The 19,676-nt window shown below is 49.4% G+C and overlaps 1 protein-coding gene across 3 annotated transcripts in view; it reads left to right on the plus strand.

The window, feature by feature from the left end:
* SMG6 (SMG6 nonsense mediated mRNA decay factor) overlaps positions 1-19,676 on the plus strand; it is a 268,155-nt gene that overhangs the window by 235,320 nt on the left and 13,159 nt on the right. For all 3 annotated transcript variants that reach the window (XM_004706874.3, XM_045299570.1, XM_045299571.1), the window contains 2 exons: positions 12,579-12,755; positions 16,435-16,581. In XM_004706874.3, the coding sequence (XP_004706931.1) occupies positions 12,579-12,755; positions 16,435-16,581 (324 nt within the window). The remainder of the gene's footprint in view (positions 1-12,578; positions 12,756-16,434; positions 16,582-19,676) is intronic.

Here is a 19,676-nt window from a genome sequence, read left to right on the forward strand (position 1 = left end):
AAAATAGTAATTTATAAATTATCAAGGGTTCATGAGGGAGGAGGGAGCGGAGAGGGAGGGGGAAAATTAGGAGCTGATACCAGGGGCTTAGGCGGAGAGCATATGTTTTGAGAATAATGAGTGCAATGAATGTACAAATGTGCTTTACACAATTGATGTATGTATGTATGGATTGTGGTAAGAGTTGTATGAGCCCCTAATAAAATGATTTTTTTTTATTGTGGGGAAATAGAATTAAAAGATAATGGAATTTCTCTGTGAGCTTTTTGAATCCTCCTTGTATATTATTTATATACACGACATATATTAATGATGCTTGCCATAGCGTGTCTTAATAAGGGAAGAAAAAAGACAGACTAACAGATACTAAGACATTAAGATGCATAAGTAAACCAAATAATCAAATTTATGACATGAACTTGAAAGGGACTGCATTCTTGGATGACAAATTGAGATTACAAAGCAAATTTGATGGGTTCCAATCAGAAAAATAGATAACAATATGGAATAAAATAAGAATAAATGTAAAACTAATTTAAACTGTTAACATTCATCCAAACTACAATAAGATGTTAATAAATAAGTGGAAAGCCCTACCTTTATCCCTAAAGTTAGCTCAGGTAGTAAGTAGCACATGCAGCACAAGAGTCGGTAACAGACAGGGTTTCTTAAAGCAAGGGGAGACCCCAGGAAAAGTAGTAGTATTAAAGGGTATGGTGGAGAGCTGGCACTCAGGAGGGGAGAGATGATTTGGGCACAGTAGGGATTTTGTTGATTAAAATTCACTGTGTCAGTGGATGTTGGTGGTTCAGTGACAGAACTCCCCCTTACATTCAATTCCCAGCCGGTATATCTCTGGTGACTTGTATGTTGTTATAATGCTGAAAAGGTGTCAACAGAGCTATGGCAAACTAGGAAAAAAGGCCTGGCCATCTACTTCCAAACATTAGCCAGTGAAGATTCTATGGGTTGCAGCAATTTGAGCCTCAACCAGTTGTGGGTTTGCCTAGAGTTGGGGGCTGACTAAGGTAGCTCAGAACAGCAGCAACATGTGGTGAACAAATGAATCATGACCTTGGCCTATCCATAGAATTGTGGCTTCCAGAACAGAACAAGGAAGAGGCCATCTGCACTGTTCTCAGCTGCCAGATCACACGTGGGTACTCGCTATAGGAGACAAAGTAAGTGTCTTAGAGAAGGTCCTGGTGAAAGAGTAGCAGGATGTTAAGGAGACAGCTAAAGTGAGGAACAGTCAAAGGAAGTGGGGCCTGCTTAGCCTAAAGAAGGTATAGCGCCATGCCTCAGACTTCAGATAATTTGAAGCCAGGGAGGTAAAAGCAGCATTCATTCTCCCAATTAGAAAAGCCTACAGTGGAGTGGACTCCCCTAGAGATACACTGCAAAGCAGGCTTCCTGGGCAACCTTGCCAAGACTGGAAATATTTTAGGTAGGCTTCGTAAGTCTGTTGGTGGGAGTTATAGTAAAAACCATTTACTGTACTCGAGTATAAGCCAACACGGATATCAGCCAAGGCACCTAATTTTACCACAAAAACTGCATTAAAAATGGGGTGAAAAACCTCGGTTTATACACAAGTATATATGGCAGGGGTCCTCAAACTTTTTAAACGGGGCCAGTTCACTGTCCCTCAGACCAGTTGGAGGGCCAGACTATAGTTTAAAAAAAAAAAACTATGAACAAATTCCTATGCACACTGCATATATCTTATTTTGAAGTAAAAAAACAAATGGGGCAAAAACACCCAGCCGGCTGGATAAATGTCCTCGGCGGGCCGCAGTTTGAGGACGCCTGACCTATGGTATGTGTTTCTTAAACATTAGATAAAGCTTCTCCGGGGTCTTGAATCCTCTCCACCTGAAGTATTGTAGTCAAGAAAGGATTGAAAGGGCTCAAGTAGAAAATATTTTGGAAATGATGATGGCAACATATGTACAAATATGTTTGATACAATTGATGTATGAAATGTTATAAGAGCTGTAAGGGCCCCCAATGAAATTATTTTGTTAAAAAGAAAGAATCAGAGCACTGTTCCTGGGGCGTGTTGTAAGGGAGGTTCTGTTGTGACTCAGTGATTGTTAAACCCCCCCTCTAACCACAGGACAAGATAACAGGTGGATAATAAAATACAGACATTGAGGGCTGCTTGTGAGGTCTGAGAAGATTAAGGAAGTCCATAGGTGCTGAGGGGTGGGGAGGTAAGTGTTAGATTACTGTAGAATAAGTCCCTCCGGTCTGAGACATCTGTGAGGTTGAAGACTGCATCTGCCTTCTATGTGTGTCCCCCGGGTGCCTAGCATAGTCCCTGTCGTAGGACAGCCAGGAGATTTGTGGAAGGCAGGCAAACTGGGCTTTTTTTTTTTTTTTTTCAAGCTGAAAAGAAGGTGTTAGGAATGTCTTGGTTGCAGGAAAAGTCACAGTAGGTGGGGGAATCATCTGTAAAGTTTCAGAGGTGCAAAAAGGGAGCAAATGGCATACAGAGGAATCTCATCTAGGGTTGCCTAGAGCCCAGGATTAGTGAGTCGGAGCAAGCAGTGCTAAGCGTGGGGAAGAGTTGGCTGGCAGTGGACTTGCACAGGCCTGGGATGCAGTGGGAGAGATGGAGAGAGTTCAGGCTGATGCATTCTGTAACAAGGCTAAACCCAGGGAACGCTCCACCCTGACTTCCTAAGATCCCTGAGGGCACAGAGAGCTTTTTCTGTCCTTTGGCCTGCCTCTCTCTTCCCTGGAGGGAAGGAGACTGTGAATTCTGCCCTCTTAAGAGCCTTGGAGATGCCCTGGTGGCAAAGTGGTTGGACATGTTAGACTGCTAACTTCAAAGTCAGCAGTTCAAACCACCAGCTGCTCCTCAGGAGAAAGAGAAGGTTTTCTACTCCCATAAAGAGTTAATCCACAGAGGCATTTCTACAATGTCCTATAGCAGTGGTTTTCTACCTTCCTAATGCTGTGACCCTTTAATAGAGTTTCTCATGTGGTGACCCCCCAACCATAAAGTCATTTTCGTTGCTACTTCAGAACTAATTTTGCTTTTGTTATGAATCAGGCGACCCCTGTGAAAGGGTCATTCAACCCCCAAAGGGATTGAGACCCACAGGCTGTTGACCACTTGTCCTATAGGGTCACCATGAGTTGGGATCGGCTCAATGGCATCGTGTTTGCTGGTGGTGGTGGTGGTGGTGGTGTCATTGTCATTGTTAGGGCCCTGCAGGGGTCCTGGTGGAGAGTGGTTATCAATTAGGCTGACAACTGCGAGATCAGCAGTTCGAAACCACTAACTGCTCCATGGGGGAAAGATGAGACTTTCTCATCCTGTAAAGAGGTATCGTCTCAGAAACCCACAGAGGCAGTTCTGTCTTGTCCAAGAGTCACCATGATTTGGAATCGATACAGTGGCAGTGAGCTGGGTTTTGGTTTTGATGAAGTAGTGGTTACACGTTGGGCTGCTAACCGCAAGATCAGGAGTTCAAAACTATCAGCCACTCCATGGGAGAAAGACAGAACTTTCCACTCCCGTAATCAGGTACAGTCCCTAGGAAACCCACAAGGGCAGTTCTGCCCTGTACTATAGGGTTGTTGACTCGGAATCAACTCGATGGCAGGGGTATGGTGGGGGGGGCGGGGGGTGCCCTGCAGTGCATGTACTCCTTTCTCCTGTTGGGGAGAGTCTTTTGATTCACTGGTATGACTCTCACTCTCCACTGGTTTAGCAATTGTGTTTTCTGTGCTCAGTTCATTCCCTGGGGCTAGCACAGTACCTAGATCAATAGACAGTAAATATTTGTGGGTGTTGACGACTTGTACTGAGTGCTGTAGAGGTCTGAGAGAACTGCCTGCGCCCCACCAGTCCCCACCCCATGGAATAGATAAAACTCGGAGTAGATCTAGGGAAAGAGCCTTATGACCATAGCCCGAGATTCAGTATTCTCCTTTCCCAGAACAAACTGGCAGTGTAGAAACAGCCTGCATGTGGTGTTTGCAGGCTGAGGCAGACTCTATCCCCAGGGGCTGAGCTTGTAGCCTCCCCTGCTGGTTCAGTTAGTGAGGGGCCAGCACCTGCATTCCAGGTTTCAGACCAGCTGAAGCCAGCCAAACCTGAAAGGCTTGTGTTGGCAGTGCCAGTATCCGCCCCTAAACCCTGCCAATGTGGGTGGCTGCTCCCAGAGCACTCTGCAGGGGAAGCAGCGTTGGCCTGCAGCCCAAGCTACTGCTGCCTATAGCTTGCTCTCTGTGTCTCACTCATTGCTGAGAATCCACCTAGCTGGTACAGCGGAGCGCAGCGCTGTAGAAGAGACTCGATTCTTTCTGTGAGAGGACGATTCAAACATAGCCACCTTGTAATCAGCTCCAGCAGAGACCAGGCTCCTCTCTGGCTTTGTTCAGAATGTCCAAGCGCCGGAAATTCAGGTGGGTGAAAAACGCTATATTGAGGGTTTTCTCATCACTGTGCTCATAGCGGAACAGATGGAACAAGGGTCCTGCTAGGTTTCTTTAAGGAGGATATTGTTAGCAAAACAAACCCCCACCCCAACATGAAGGGGCCAGATAGATAAGGTGGTTTTGATGGTTCCTACAGGATTTTCCTTCTGATTTGGACATTCGTGGCACACTTGTTCCAAAACCCACACCCTTGGGACCTCTAGAGTCCTGTAGATTGCATGCATGCATTGCCTTAAATCCTGGAACTTTTTGGAGAATAAGAAGAGTAACAGCTGAAGTGAGGCCCCATACTCCCTTCACCATTGGCCTACGCCAGACAGCCTAGATCTAGCACTTAGTGCCGATTAAAATAGTTCAGCAGCTTCAATAGTCAGGTGAGCATTCCAGGGCCTCTCGCCTCAGCTCAGGCTATGTGTCAGCATCTAGCGTCCCACCTTGCTTCTTTCTGAGTCTGGCTCCCTCAACACGTCTCAGTGGTGTTGGACAAAATGCCCCTTCTTCCTCTGAGCAGGTGGAGGGAAGTAGAAAAACTCAGATTTATTGAACGCTTAATGGGCCCAGGAAATTGATGTACTTGATGTGCCTTATACGTTTCTCTTAATTTTATTGGGTAGAACATGTATGTATATATGTATAACAAAACATTTGCTATCTTTAACAAATACAATTCATGGTAGCCATTACATTCACCACCACCATGATCCACTTCCAAAATTTTCATCATAAACAGAAATTTTAATTAAGTAATAACACTCCCTACCCCCTGATCAACATTAATAAACTACTATCTCTACTCATTTGCCTAGTCTAGATATTACATATAAATGGAAGCATTTAATATTTTTCCTTTTGTGTCTGACTTAATTTCACTCATTTAGTGTTTTCATAACATGTATCAGGATTTTATTTTTATAACTGAATAGTATTCCATTCATCTTTCATGTTTATCTGTCCATCTGTTGAGGCGGACGTGGGGGACCCCACCTTTAGTGACTGTGGGTGTTCAAGTGTCTGTGCAGAGTGCCTGCTGTCGAGTCTTCTGGCTCGGGGCCAGGTGGCAGTCCTACGGGTGACGCCTCACTGTTGTTTTCTACAGTCCCACCCACAGTAGAGAAGGGTTCAGTTTCTCCACATCCTAGCTCCGTAAAAGTGATTTTTCATTTTTCTGATAGTAGCCATCTACTGAATGTGAAGTGGTATCTCATTGTGATTTTAATTTGCATTTCTTTATGATTAATGAACATCTTTTCATGTGCTTGTTTAGCTATTTGTATGTCTTTGGTGAAATTTGTATTTTAAGTCCTTTGCCCATTTTTTCATTCAGTTATTTCCTTTTATCGTGGAGTTTTTAGATTTCTGTGTACATCCTGGTTATTAACTCTTATCAGATAATATGGTTCCAATGTATTTTATTTATTTTCTACATTGTTCCTTCCCTTTGTTCATAAAGTCCTCTAATGCACAAAAGTTGCCTTCCCTCTTATAAACCTAGAGACAGAGAGAGTTAAATAACCTGTCTAAGGACACACAGCATGAAAGTAGTAGTTAAGACTTAAGCTTAGGTCTATCTGACTCCGAAGACCAGGTTCTTGACCAACCTCCTGTATTGCTTATCTTGCCTCTTCCCAAAATGGTCCGGGTGTTAGTCTGGGTAGACTAGAGAAATAAATCCATAGACACGCATATGTGTATAAGAGAGTTTTATATAAAGGGTAGTTGTACATAAAGAAAGCATCCCAACCCAGTCCAGTCCAAGCCCATAGTTGGTTATTAGCTCATGTCCAGTACCAATCTATAAAGTCCTCTTCAGACCCATGAAACACATGCAATGACACCGAATGCAGGACGATCACAGGCCAGTGGGTAGAAAGCCTTTGGATCCAGTGGTGACAGAAGCATCTCAGTGCTGGCGGGGGTCTCCGTGTGGCTACTCCAGTGCCCAGGGCACGGGGTCTATCAACATAGTGCCATGTGTCTGGCCAGTAGGGAGTCTCCAAGGGAGGGAGCAGAGAGAGTCTGTCTCCCACCTCCAAGGAGAAAATCCAGGAATTCCCAGAGTTCTCAGGAGAAGGCCATGCCCGCACAGAGGCCTCATTGGTTATATCTTGATTGACAGACCAAACTCCACCCCTTCACTCGTAATTCCTCTCAAATTGACACTAGATTATGTAACTACCACAGACCCATTTTCCTGCAGTACTTAACTCCTCACTTACCAGTGTCTGCTCTTCAGCTTGAGCCCCGTTCCTTCGTCTCATCCTCCCCCAATCAACTGCCCCTCCAGTGTCAATCTTCCTCCCAGCAGCCAAAGACCTGTACCTTTTGGAATCTTCAGTAAAACTCTATTGGTGTGACCTACCTATTCTCTAAATCTTCCTCCCTAACCATTGCCAACCTCTATCCAGGAGACTTTGGGGTAGTGTGTCCACCCACGTGTGCGTTTGCACTCACAGAATGCAAGTGTGTGGGGAAACCAAAGTGTCAGCTCCCTCTGCCAGCTGATTGGTGGCAGCCCATACTTTCTCCTATACAAAGAAAACACAGTTGTTGGAACTAGATTCACACAATAGTGTCACTGCTGGGGGCTGGCCAGTTATGTTCGGGGTTCATCTGGGCCTCTCAACCAGCCCAGATCAGCTGGACGACTAGAGAAGGATTGGAAGTGACTCAGGACGTGGCCTGTGCTTATTAGCTGCTTGTCCTAGGCATGAGGCCCTGCTGTGGTAGGGCTAGGGAAAGAGTGAAAGGCTGTGGGAGTTGACTAGACAGTATGCCAGGGGTGGTTGGCACAGGGACCCTGGCCTTTTCTCTCACATTTCCCTTTTGACAGTCAGCCCCTGCATGCAAAGGTTCTCCCCTCTCTCTCACCACTACCCGCGGCCCACAGTCTCAATTCTATGCTCATTCCTTCTGACCCAGGTCGTTTGAATACCTGTCTCTTCGCCCCACCTTCCAATCCCAAACTTCTGCCTCTGCCTGCAAAGTGATTGTGCATCTTTGTGGCCAGTTTCCCTTCTGCCCCTGGAGTCTGCTCTCTGCCAAGAAGCCCCTCTCCCTAAGAATGTGAGTGAAGCATTTCCTTGTCCTCCTAGCGCCACGGGATTCCCTGTGTGGAGCGTTAATTTCTTGTGTCTGAACTTGCATCGGCAGACCCCTTCTCAAGCTGACCCACCCTTGGCAATCACAGATTTCTGTTTTCCGCCCTTCATGCTCCTTCAAGGGGAAGTTGTATAGCTTAGAGGTTCCCAGTTTGTAAAAACACAATAGTCTTGAGTTAAATTTTTTGTAGCCAATCCTGTAGGTTTGGCTCATTAAAGATGATAATTAACCCATTGCTAATTGACCTCAGAAGCCAGCCAAGCAAGCCTGTATTTTACCAGCTCTGGTGGTGGATTTGTAGGCTATTTTAAGGTTCTTTAATAATCTCAGCAAGACTTCACTTTCCTGTCTGCATCTTATTTGCTCTAAGGACATTCTGTAAAATTAACAAGCTATAAAGTTTGATTGAAGGTTTCAACAAATGTGAGAATAATTGGCTCCACTTAGAGAAACAAGAAAAACAACCTGTAAACTTGCGTTTGTGGGGAAACCCCTTGTGATTTTTCTCTTTAACCAGAGCAGCAGTAGCAAGCTAGACTATTTATGACTAGGGAAAAATACTGAAACTGGCTGATAGTGTTAAATTTAAATTCTGATTCCCCCAAACCCAAAGTTCACAAAAAGATCTGACTAGCAACTGTTGGTGCTCTTGCCTTCCATGAGGCTTATTGGGAGAAAATGGGAACACACTGAAGATAAAGTGAGTCCTTCATCCCAGAATTCCTGGTTCAGCTCTCTAACACCGCTGACCCCAGGTCCCCTGCCTGGGGCAGGGGCTTGTCTCCTTCTCATGGCTGATCTGAAGCGAGGACACCAGTATGTGGTGCCTGGCACATGGAGGTGCTCAATAGTATTAGTCCTATTTTCTCCTCTCACCCCTCCCCTGTCCTTCCATAGAGGGCAGCCTAGATATATCTTTCTGTTCTTTCCTGGGCACCTCTACCCAGATTAATCTTAGACCCCTGCTGGCACTGTCCTTAGACCACGGTGTGTGGACAACTGCCCGTTTTCAGAAAACACCATTCTTGACTTACCCACCTTCTCACCTACGATACCCTAGACCAGATAACCCAGCCTGCATGCTCTCTTCTCTGTTCTCTCCACCTGCTTTCTTCCAAACAGAGCTGTCTCCATAGTTCCAGCCCCCCCTTATCGGCTTGCCCCCGCCCCAGTAGTGTGCTCATATTATCTCTCTCTCAGGAACTGAGCCTGGGACAGGGCAGACTCCGGTATCACCTCACCACATCTCACTTTCAGTTTTCCTTTCTGCTCGGTGCTTTGCGTGTGGACCTGATGAGGGTGATAACTGGAGCCCCGAGCTTGAGGTTTCAGTTCCCACTACTGGGGCAAGCCAGCTCAGGTGGGCTTCAGGAGAAGGGAGGGGACTTTCTTTGGCCGCCTTCTCCTAGGTCTCCCCCAACCTAAAGCCTATCTTCTAAACTGATCAGGAAAATTTGCGTGAGTGTTTTGTCTGTGGCTTTAGGGTCCATGGTAATCTCTACAGTGAGTCTCCCTCACAAGGGCCATGACTGCTCCTGAGTAGGTGCTGGTCCCGGATCTCGCGTGGGTATTCCCTGACCAGCAGTCCTTTCACCTACCTCCAGCCCCAGGCAGCCCGGCTCTTCACCTCTGGAGAAGCTAGATGCCCAGAGCTTCAGTGTACATACATACCACTTACATGCTCTGGTTTTCATTGATTTAGAATGGAAAACCATGCTCATGAACAGTTATTGTGGAAATTATATCATAGACTTCATCTGGACTCCTTCATCTCTGAGCAAGTAGACTAGGGCTAACCCCTCTCTTACCAGGAAGTCCTCCCCGCTCCTCCAGACAAAATAGTCTTCGAGTTTGCTCTTCGTAGGTAGTTGAAGGACTTCCCCTGTCATAGTATCCCTTATTAGCTATATTAAAACTGTTTTAAGTGGTGGTGTTACTTTTTTGCCGCCGACAAATGCTACAGACTTTATCTAGGACATAAGTTTCCAAAGTTGTTTGGCCTGCTGCCCCCTTTTCAGGGTCGGGGGGAATTACTCAGCATCCCCCCAAAGCACTTAAAAACTTTGGCACTATATATAGGTTACAATTCAGGATAAGGTATGGGTATCTGCTTTTGGAGCCCTCCCTGGGTTTCCCAGTGCAGCCCACTCCTCAAGGGCTGATTGCGCACTCTGGGAGACAGTAGTTTGGAGTCTATTCCCATACGCCGCTGTAGCACTCCAGGGTCAGGAGCTTATTCCTCCTGCCTTCATGCCGAATGCTGCAGCAGACAGCCTGGACAAAGGCAGCTCGCTATGCCCCTGGCAAGCCTTCAACTCTGCCACATAGGGCGCCCAGGCCCTGCACAGCTAGCTCTCCTATAGAGCCCTCGTGACATCACCCAGCTATGTTCACCCTGCTGGGAGGATTGCAAAGGAGAAAGGACACTGCCCCCCCCAAAAAACACACAAAAAAACAGGGTAACCATTCTTTGAACAGGTAGGCCACTTTCAGGCCTTTTAGCATCAGCCCAGAGACCTAGTGTGTCAGTGTCCTTTGAAAATCAGTCAGGAGTGCCCTTGCTCTAGGGCGAGGACTAATGGCCATAGCCAACCCAGTCCCTAAGGAAGCCAGGTTCTTCCTGTCTAAATAAGGGGGAAATGAAATAAAGCTGGGAGAGGGGCACCTCCTTTCTGCTTTTGTGTCCACATGATTGACAGTCCCCACTGATCCTCCAAGGATGTGCCGCAGGCAGGCTCAGGATGTCTACCTCCCTGGATCCTGCTGTGCCCTGGAAATCCCCGTCTCCACTCAGCCCCTGTCCACACATGTGGCCTTTCTCCTTTTGGCCTGGAATCCTGCCTTCTTCCTGAGCCATTTAGCACACCTTGCCGCCGCCCCTGCGCCCCTCACAGTAATGCTGCCTGTCTTCCAGCAAGCACACAGCTGTCCGCACACACACCCTTCCGGGCAGTTTTCTGCTGCACATTCAGCAGAGATGCCAGTGTCCTCCTGTCCACCATCAAGGTGACACCGCCAGGGACCCAGCTTGAGCTTCTCTATTCCCAGACTACTTCACCCCCACCTCCTCTCCATTCAGTGGGAATAGCTTCACACCAAAAAGGAAAGTCCTGGGCCCATTACATAATTCTCCATAGTGCAAGCAGTAGCTAGGGCATAAGGTCAGAGGTCATAGTGGGGTCAGGTGGCTGACACACACTGTAACGACAAGGTGGTTAAAATTAGACCACAGAGAGGAAACTGGCAGTCTTGTGGAAATGCAGAAGTTTCCTCTGCGAGTGAGAGGCTGGGGATGCAGGGAGCCACTGTGCGTGCTGCCTGCCAGGCTATTACTCATTTCAGCTCTGCTCTTTAATGCCTCTTAGCCCCTGCTTCTGTATTTCTAGCCTTCCTCATCACATGCCTCAACACACGCGATGGGCCCCATCGTCACCTGCCCTGGCCCACAGAGAGCTTCCTTCCGCCTCCCAGGAGGTGAGCTTGGGACTGGGCCCCCAAGCTCAAGGCGGTTCTTCTCTCCTGAACCTCGTCTGGCTAGCCGAGCACCTTGAAGGTGGACGTGGTCAAGGAATTAAGCCTGTGATTCTGGCCTAAGGCGGTAGCAGGGCTGCTGGCAGCAAAGACCACTCCTGGGCACAGTCTAGTGGCCAGTGTGGTTGGGGTCAGAGAGCCCACAGTTGACAGGTGTCTCCTAAGAGTTCCTGGCCAGCAGCTGACAGAGTAGTCCTAGTTTCCACAGCGTCCGAGAGGACCTGGGCCATGCCTGCTTTCTGTCCACGTGATGATATCCAAGCCAGCCTCCCTGTGCCCACCAGTCTTCACTGTGTGCTTGTTGTGTGCCCTGAGCCCCCTTTCTAGTGAAATATGAGCATCTGAGATGTGGTCCTGACCACCTGTGTGCCCGTAGAATAATGAGCAAACAAGCCAACGGCCCTTTATTCTACAGTACAGGCAGGTAAGTCTGTTTTACTTTATGAGATGCAGAAGCAGGACTATGGCACAGGGAGAGCCTTAATCAATGAGGAAAAAGGAGCTGCCACCATGTGGCATATATGGCCATTGAAGTGTGTTTGTTCCCCATGCCATATGACCTTCACCTCCTTCCCAGCACCAGCCCCCTGGGTGAGCACCCTGCCAGCAACGAGGAGATGTGAAGGGAGTGTGCAGAGGGTTCACAGGATGGCCGACATGAGCACATGCAGATGTGGTCACCCAGAAGGACCCCAGGCTGGGTGGCTGTGGAAGCTCCAGCTAAGACAGGAACACTTTGGAGACAGTTGCTAAAGACGCTGGATTTCATTTCAGCTAAATCAGCCCAGCCTTTCTGACAAGACTGGCTCGTGTACTGATATGGCCACATGGGAGCAGGGTGGTGTGAACCCCTGGAGAAGTAGAGAGCTGGTGAAACAGCCCCACCGGCGTTGCCTGTCTCCCTTCTCCTGATCGTCTCCTGCCTGACCCCAGTCTCCTGAGCCCAAGGAGCTTTTAGGTGGGGCAGGAACCTGTCAGGGAAAGCCCACATGATCTGGCTGAAATGAAACAGCGAAGAAAGGCCTCATCATTCATTTTGCACTCTGGCTGCAAGCTCTTTGGGGAGTCTGGAGAGAAGGAAGTTGAGAGGAGAGTCTGGATTGGCAGCAAGGGGACAGGAGAGCGTGCTCCATGAAGCCCTGCCTTCTCTCTGCCTTCCACCCTCCTCCTGCCACTTAGATACCAAGTATAAGAGAACCACTTTTTTTTTATTTAATCAGAACTTTAAACAAAGAAAGAGCAAACATGCGAGGACCCTGGCATTGGTTCTGAGGTTGCCTGGTACCCCAGAAAAGTGGTGGTGACTTGAAAAGATCTTGATCCTCGGCCCCCACTTGGTGCCCTCACACACACTCATTCACCCTGCATCCCTTGCCCAGTAACTTCGCCACATCTCTCATGTGCCCCTCTGCCAGCAGTCTCTCTCCTTCTTCATCTTCCCTGTTGCTCTTCCCTCTCTCAAATACTGTTGTTCTCTCTCTCTCACCCTGTAGGTTATTGCAGCCGACTGCAAAAGGGTCACAGTGCTGAAGTATTTTCTGGAAGCCCTTTGTGGACAAGAAGAGCCTCTGCTGGCATTCAAGGGTGGAAAATATGTGTCAGTGGCACCCGTCCCAGACACCATGGGAAAGGAAATGGGAAGCCAAGAGGGAAAACAACTGGAAGATGAGGTACTGTGCGGGAAGAGCGTGGTGGCAGAGGGAAGCTCCCCTCCCCAGCCCTGCTCTGCTCGTGGCTTCGCTGCATCTCCTGGTTGTTTATAACCACTCAGAGCTGCGTCTGTGTTGCTGTGACCAGCCAGCCTCTCAAGAGTGCTCTCTGCTGGTGCCCCTTTCTGCCAGTCCCACCCCGGTGCCTCCGTCTCACTCCTCTACGACTTCCAGATGCTTCGTTTTCATGTTGCATTGGAGGAGAAGGGAGGGAAAGAAGGAGAGTTTAATAATGTGCCGCTCTGGAGGTTTAGGGAAGGGAGTGGGGAGAGGGGGTGTTCAGGTTCAGGCTGAGGATCAAGTTTATAGATGTGTGGCGCGCAGTGCAGCATAGGCCTGAACTCCAGCCTCCAGCACACGTACAGGAAGAGCGGTCATTGCTGGCCCCTGTGGAAAATCACCCCCTCCCTCAGCCTGCCCTCCCTCTCTTATTCCCTCCCTCCCTCCTGCACATCCTGATGTGATTAAGGAATTCTCCTCTTGTTTGTTTGCCCTTGGTTGTTCCTGTATCCCTTGCTTCACTCCGTGTGTGTGTGTGTGTGTGTGTGTGTGTGTGTGTGTGTGTACACACAGGCACGCTCAAGCTCTCTCTCGTGCCAGTGTACCTCACCCCATAAGCACCACAGCAGATGCACAACCCTGCTGCCTGTGCATCTATCTTTCTGAATGTGGTTGTTGATGTGGATCGATCTGTGCTGGGTGTGTATGTCAGTTTACATTCAACACTGCTGCAGCTCTCGGCTGCCTGTGGGTTCTTGGTCCGTGTGAGTAGATTTGAGTGTTTGGCAGTTTCAGAGCATATATGCGCTTAATATCACTGCCAGCCATCCTCCTGTGTATCTCACACCTGGGTGTGAGTAACTTTGTCTGGGTGTGTATATACACGCACACCCCACGTTAACCTGGAGGCTCTCAGCATGCCTTCCTTTCCCCCACAGTTTAAAGGCAGAGGGGACTCAGGTGGGACTTGGGGAAGGGACAGAAGTGATTCTAGCCAGAGGCCAGATCACCCATAGGCCAGCACAGCCATTTGGCCCACAGCGGTCTCAAGCGCCTGGTGAAGCAGGGTGGGGTGCGAGGATGAAATCAGCAACAGGCCAGGCGAGCCAGATGTCAGCTGGAAGCTGTCATTTGTGATCTGAGGCAGTGATAGAGTGGCCACCTTTGGTTCAGAGTCTTCAGAGCGGAGTCTTGGACTGCCTTCATGAGACTCACTGGAAACCCCACCCCTCCCCTGATGACACAGGGCTCAGCTTCCAGGACAGCAGTGATTCCAGGGATAAAACTGAGCCCAGGATGGGAGAGTCTTCCAGATGAAACCTGGGCAGGGAGTAACGGGAAAGAGTGAGCTGTCAGCATGGGAGGAGACAATGAGTTTGCTAAAGCCATTGGAGTGGCCAGGCCTCAGGCGGGCAGAGCAGTGCCACCCAAGCCTTGGGCACTGCATAGGGAAGCGGGTGTATCTCGTTGTCACCTGGAGGCTCAGGCAGGCAATGGAAGATGAGCAAGACTAGTTCTCAGGGTTGCTACAAGACAGTTGCCCCCTCTGCAAGGTGACACCTGAGGTCAGGCAAGTGAGGCCCAGAGGGAGGGGCACAGTGTGAAAGTCCGAAGGGTCTCTTCTCTTACAAAGAACAAAACAACTCTGGTCCCAGGTGGTCTCTGTGCCACACTCCCCACCCTGTTTGAAGGCTTCGTTACAAGGGTTGTGGCCCACACCAAGCTACCCACTTCTTCCTTTTCCCACTTGCCTCCTGGGTTGCTTTATGTTGGTGGCCCCTGGGAAACCCTGCTTACATTGGTCTGTGTAATTTCATAACCCCTGCACTTCCTCGTTTGCTGTGAGAGCTGAACAAACCTCAGACAAGCCTCTCTGACCCGCTTTTGACCTCTATGAAGCTCCCTCCAGGCCCCACGATAACCCTATAGATCCCTGATCAGAGCAGACCTGGTTCCCCCATTGAGCCAGTCAGGCATCCTGTTGCACTCACTCCCAATAAGGTTAACCCTGTGAATAGGGAAGTAAGTGTGTCGAGAGCCTTCCTCCTTCCCAAGGGCTGGTCTTCTTTGGAGGAGAACCGTGTGACACGGTAGCATGCCTGTTACCAGATGAGTTGGTGACTATGAATAGACCCCTGAAACCTTTTAGGACAATGGCAGTTCTCATTTCTCCCTCCACTCTAGGACTCAGTCACTTAGGCTGACTGGGACGCAAAAGAAGAGCTTTAGACTCCACCTTTGATGAACAGAACAGAGTCCACAGGGATGCAACCAAAACTCCCATCTCCCCACCCAAGCCCAAACACCTCCCATCACCCACACACCCACACACCCTACCAGTGTCAGCCAAGAAAACCCATCTGTGTACTGTCTGTCGCACAGTGAGAGGAAAGAGCAGTCTGTACTGAACGGACCCAGGGCAGGCCTCTAAGGGGCTAAACGGAGCCACCAAGGACTGGGCCTGGCCTTCCGGTCCACACTCAGGCAGTCTTGGCAATAGTGGCGGGAACCCAAGGATGTATACCACGTGAGAGAAATGAGCCCAGTGCTGCTGCCCAAAATAGGTGGTGGCACAGGCTGTGAGTCTGGCTCTCTCTGGTAGGGAATCCCTGTTCTGCCACTTTACAGCTTTGTGACCCTGAGCAAGTTATTTAACTCCGTTGGTTGATTCCCTTGGAAAATAGGAATGATGATAGGATCTGTTTCAAGGCTTTGCCCAGTATCTGGTCAGGAAATGGTAGCTGTTACTATCATAACCATGGTCACAGTTATCACCCAGTTAGACACAGAACTCTTCTCTTACTAAACCCCTCCCCATGTACCCACACTAACCCTCTCCCTCCAAGGAGGCTGCTTAGCCAGCTGCATGTTCTCTACTGACCAAGGCCAGGAGGGAGAGCAAAGGAATGGAGCCTGGGACCACCCGGAGAGTGGTGGTTCTGAGAGCAGAGGCTGCGTGTGGGGAGGTACCATCCCTGGGGGACTGCTCCACCAGCCTGGCAGCAAGCTGCTGGAGCTAGGCAGCTACCTCCTCCCCTGCCGAGCCCAGGAAGGGCAGCTGAGCAAGTTCATGGCCTGTGAATTCCACAACGGCGCCCAGCAGCCCCCTCACCACCACCAGGCTGTGGGCTTGGGAAACCAGAGCAAGGTCCGCTAGCCAAAAGTATCTGCTCCCTGGTGCCATCTGTGGCAAGGAAGCGTCCATGCCTAACTCCCAGCTAACTGTTGGCCAGAGTTGATTCCTATCAGATCATTAGCTTGAATTAGATTGAAATGGCATAGTTAACCCTCTCTGTTGTTTCCCAATTTGGTGATTCCAAATGAAAACAGGCCCCAAGCTTGATCTTGTGAGTGTGCAAGAAGGATGAGGGTTGTGAGTGCAAACCTGGCAGTGTACATCTGTGGCTGTGAGTGCTGTGAGAGGAAAGACCCCTGAGTAATTACTAATGGGTAGACGAGTGACAGCTTCTCTCTACCCCTTCTCTGCCTGCATAGAGCGGGGCACACACACCTTGGGGCCCTTTGCATGGTGGGGTCCCAGTAAACCTGGGGGGGGTCTGAAATGGCAGAAAGGTGGGCTCAGAAAATGCCATTATGAGCTCACAGTGTCTTCTTCCCCTCTTCGTACCACCACCCAAAGGAGGAGGACGTGGTGATCGAAGACTGTGGGGAAGAGTCAGAGGCTGACGGCAGCGGAGCCGAGGATGACATCAGGGAACTCCGGGCCAAGAAGCTGGCCCTGGCCAGGAAGATCGCGGAGCAGCAGCGTCGTCAGGAAAAGATCCAGGTGAGGCAAGGTGGCCCCCGATGGACTGGTGTCTGTGCAAAGCCGGAGGCGGATGTGGGCAAGAAGCCGGAGATCTGTGGGGCCCTCTCAGGAAGGGTCTCATAGGGACCTGTCTAGTCTAGCACCAGCCCATTTGGGTACTCCACTACTAAATTCTGGTTTCATATTTGATGTCTGGAATCTCCCTTTCCTGGGTTCCAAGGTAAGGTCAGTATCTTCTCAGAGAGCCTGGTGAACTCTTCTCCCTCAGTGAAGATCTATAAATATGATAAGGGATTCAGAAAGGGTGTGGAAAAATTCCATTATCTTCTCCTTCCATTTTTCCACAGACTTTTTGAAAGCCCCTTGTACAGACTCAAGCCCACCACACGTAAGTGGTCTTACATGCAGTTTCAGGGGTTCCCCGTTCCCCCAGAGCTGTATCCGACATTCCTGGAGATAGCAAGGAGTCTCAGCTGAGAGCGCATATTCTCAGAGGAAGAGGCTGTCATAAGTACTACTTGTCTGAATTCCCAGTGTAATGAAAGAGCCCCTGCACCTCCCACCCCAAGAGAAACTAAATCCCCACACAAGGACTTCCTCCACCATGAGCCTATGCATCACCCAGGCCTTTGTTTCCAACAAGTTTTTCTTTCTGAATATCCCAGCTCATTTCCACTTGGGCTCAGCAGAGACAGAGGAGGGCTGGTCTTATGGAAATCTCCCTTCACTGAATGCATGGGGAGACATCAGGCTATCTCCTCCTCATCCTCTTCAGGAATGTCTGGGTTCAGATCTCTCCAGCTGCCCTTCTCCTTTGGCACAGGGCCTAAGAGGTAGGTGCTTTAGCACCATCATTTTCTAGAAAAGGATTGCAGCCCAGGCTTCCCCACTTAGTGCTCTGTGGCTGTGGGCAAGTTGTTAACTTCTCTGAGCCTGTTTCCTCATAGTGAAAGTGGTAATTGCACCTAGCCCTTAGATACACTGTGAGACCAAACTGAGGCATAGTGCCTGTCAAGTGCTGGCATGGTACACACTATGGAGTATGTGCTCTATCTGGGCACTAGGCTCTGCCGTTAGTCAGAGAGCCCCTCAGACAGAGCCCTGGCCTGGGAAGAAGAATGAATCCCAGTTGGGATCCGTCATCCCTCAGACGTAGTCATGTCCCTGCTAGAATCAAGTGTGTTACACCTCGACCAGCATCATCCATAGTGAGGGCTGCTTCCGTGCTGCTTCCTGTCAACCTCAGCTGTGGCCAAGTCGGCTTAGCCCCCAGCTTCAGCCCTGTGACTGCTTCTCCCTCAATCTTCCCCAAAAGCTTCTCTCTTCTCACCACCTCCATTCTTTGACCTCCTGTTCACTTGCAGAAAATTATGCTAGAACCCACCAAGAACCTGGCTTTGTCATCTTGTGGCCTCATGCTAGTTGACTTCCTGGTATCCTTGAATCTTGACGCTGTTTTCCAGCTTCACTTGAGCACAACAAACCTTTGATTTCTTTTGCCCTTTTGGCCATACTCCCCGCCTAAGCTTCCACACCTTCTCGTGTGTGTGTGTGTGTGTGTGTGTGTGTGTGTGTGTCCTCCTGCCTTGTCATTATTTAGTCTCAACAAGCTGATGTTCAGCAAACATTTCTTCAGGGACACAGTAGATGGTAGCAACTAGAGCAGCATCCCAAATTTCTCCCTGGCTTTTAAACCTCCCATATAATTTCTTACCAAATTCTGTTTCTTCACTCATTTCTTCTCGCCCCTTTTCTCTATTCCCATTGCCACTCTACTGTTCTGAGCCCGGTGCTTGTTTGGATTGTAACAGCCAGTCTCTATAGGGGTGCCATTGGTCAACTCTAGGGGTGCCGTGGATCTTGCAATCTGAATGGTCATGGCTGGCATCTTCTGCCTCCAGTACATTTTAGGTGTCTTAGCATTCCTCTTCCCGCTCCTAAGTTATCAGTGCCCTTGGTTGGCCAGTAAAATACAGTTTTATTTCTTATGATGGCTTCCTTGGGTTATTCCTACTTTTTTCTAGTCCTTTCTACCCCTACTTCATCTCCCATGAGCATCTTAATAGCTGTGTGACACTGGGCATATGATTTAACTTCTCTGAGCCATTTTTTTGTCTAAAAACTGAAAATGCCAATAGCAGCTGTGTCTTAGAGTTGGTGTGAGGCTGAGATGAGACAGCACCTGTCAACTGCTAACCTTTTCTCTTGGCTCACCGTCCCCTAGACACGTTCTGTCCTGCCCTGTCCTGCTCTCCAGTCGTGTTAGTGCTGTTGCCTCCAACCAGAGTGCCCTTTGCCTGCTCTACATTTCTTGTTACCTGTTGAAATTCTGTTCCTGCTCCCATCCCCAGATGAAACCCTATCTTCCCAGGGAAGCCTTCCCTGGGGCCCTCTGCTTGGTGTTCCTGTAGCCTTGATTTATACTTCGTTTATGGAGTACAAGGATAGAGATTACAGCCCTTTCTGGACTTGTTTCTCCCACGGTGTTATGAACTCCTTGGAATCGAGGACCAGGTCTTTAGTTCAGGTTGGCGAGGAGTATCGTACATCTGCTATGGCGGTGCTTAGAAAACACGGGCATGAGCCCCAAGAGTCACCTTCCCTCCCTTGTCTACCAAGAGGCGCCAGTATGTAACCCAGTGGTTTGAGGGGCGAGCGTGTATTGTTGGGAAGAAGAGGCAGAGGACAGCACCCTTCTACCCTCTGCCCGGAGCTGCGGGCTCAGCTTTGCCTCCCTCAGCCTGGTGCTGTGCCTCACAAGTTGGAGGTCCCTTGTGAGGTGTGACTGCCAGGGCCGATGACCACCCCTGTTCTCTAGGTCAGTTCTCCCCATCAGCTCCCTCAGAAGAGACTGCTCAGGCCCCAGCACCAAGGGTTTCCTGGAGGCTCCCCGGAGCTCAGGGTGCTGTGGCCCCTTTAAATGGGCCCCACATGCACCGCTGTTGGCGGCCCTGCCTCCTGTCCGCCTCCTTCCTCCAGCCTCACAGCCACAGGAGGATTTCTCAGCAGAGGAAAAATTCCCCCCTCCCCCCTCCCTTTAATGCCCGGGGCCCTTCACTTCCATAATTCTTCATTTTCCAGCCTTGAACGTAAGCCAGACACATCTGTCTGGC

Source organism: Echinops telfairi, unplaced genomic scaffold (genome assembly GCF_000313985.2).
Source record: "Echinops telfairi isolate 266 unplaced genomic scaffold, ASM31398v2 ScPeMD7_7458;HRSCAF=8496, whole genome shotgun sequence".
Classification (NCBI taxonomy): domain Eukaryota; kingdom Metazoa; phylum Chordata; class Mammalia; order Afrosoricida; family Tenrecidae; genus Echinops; species Echinops telfairi.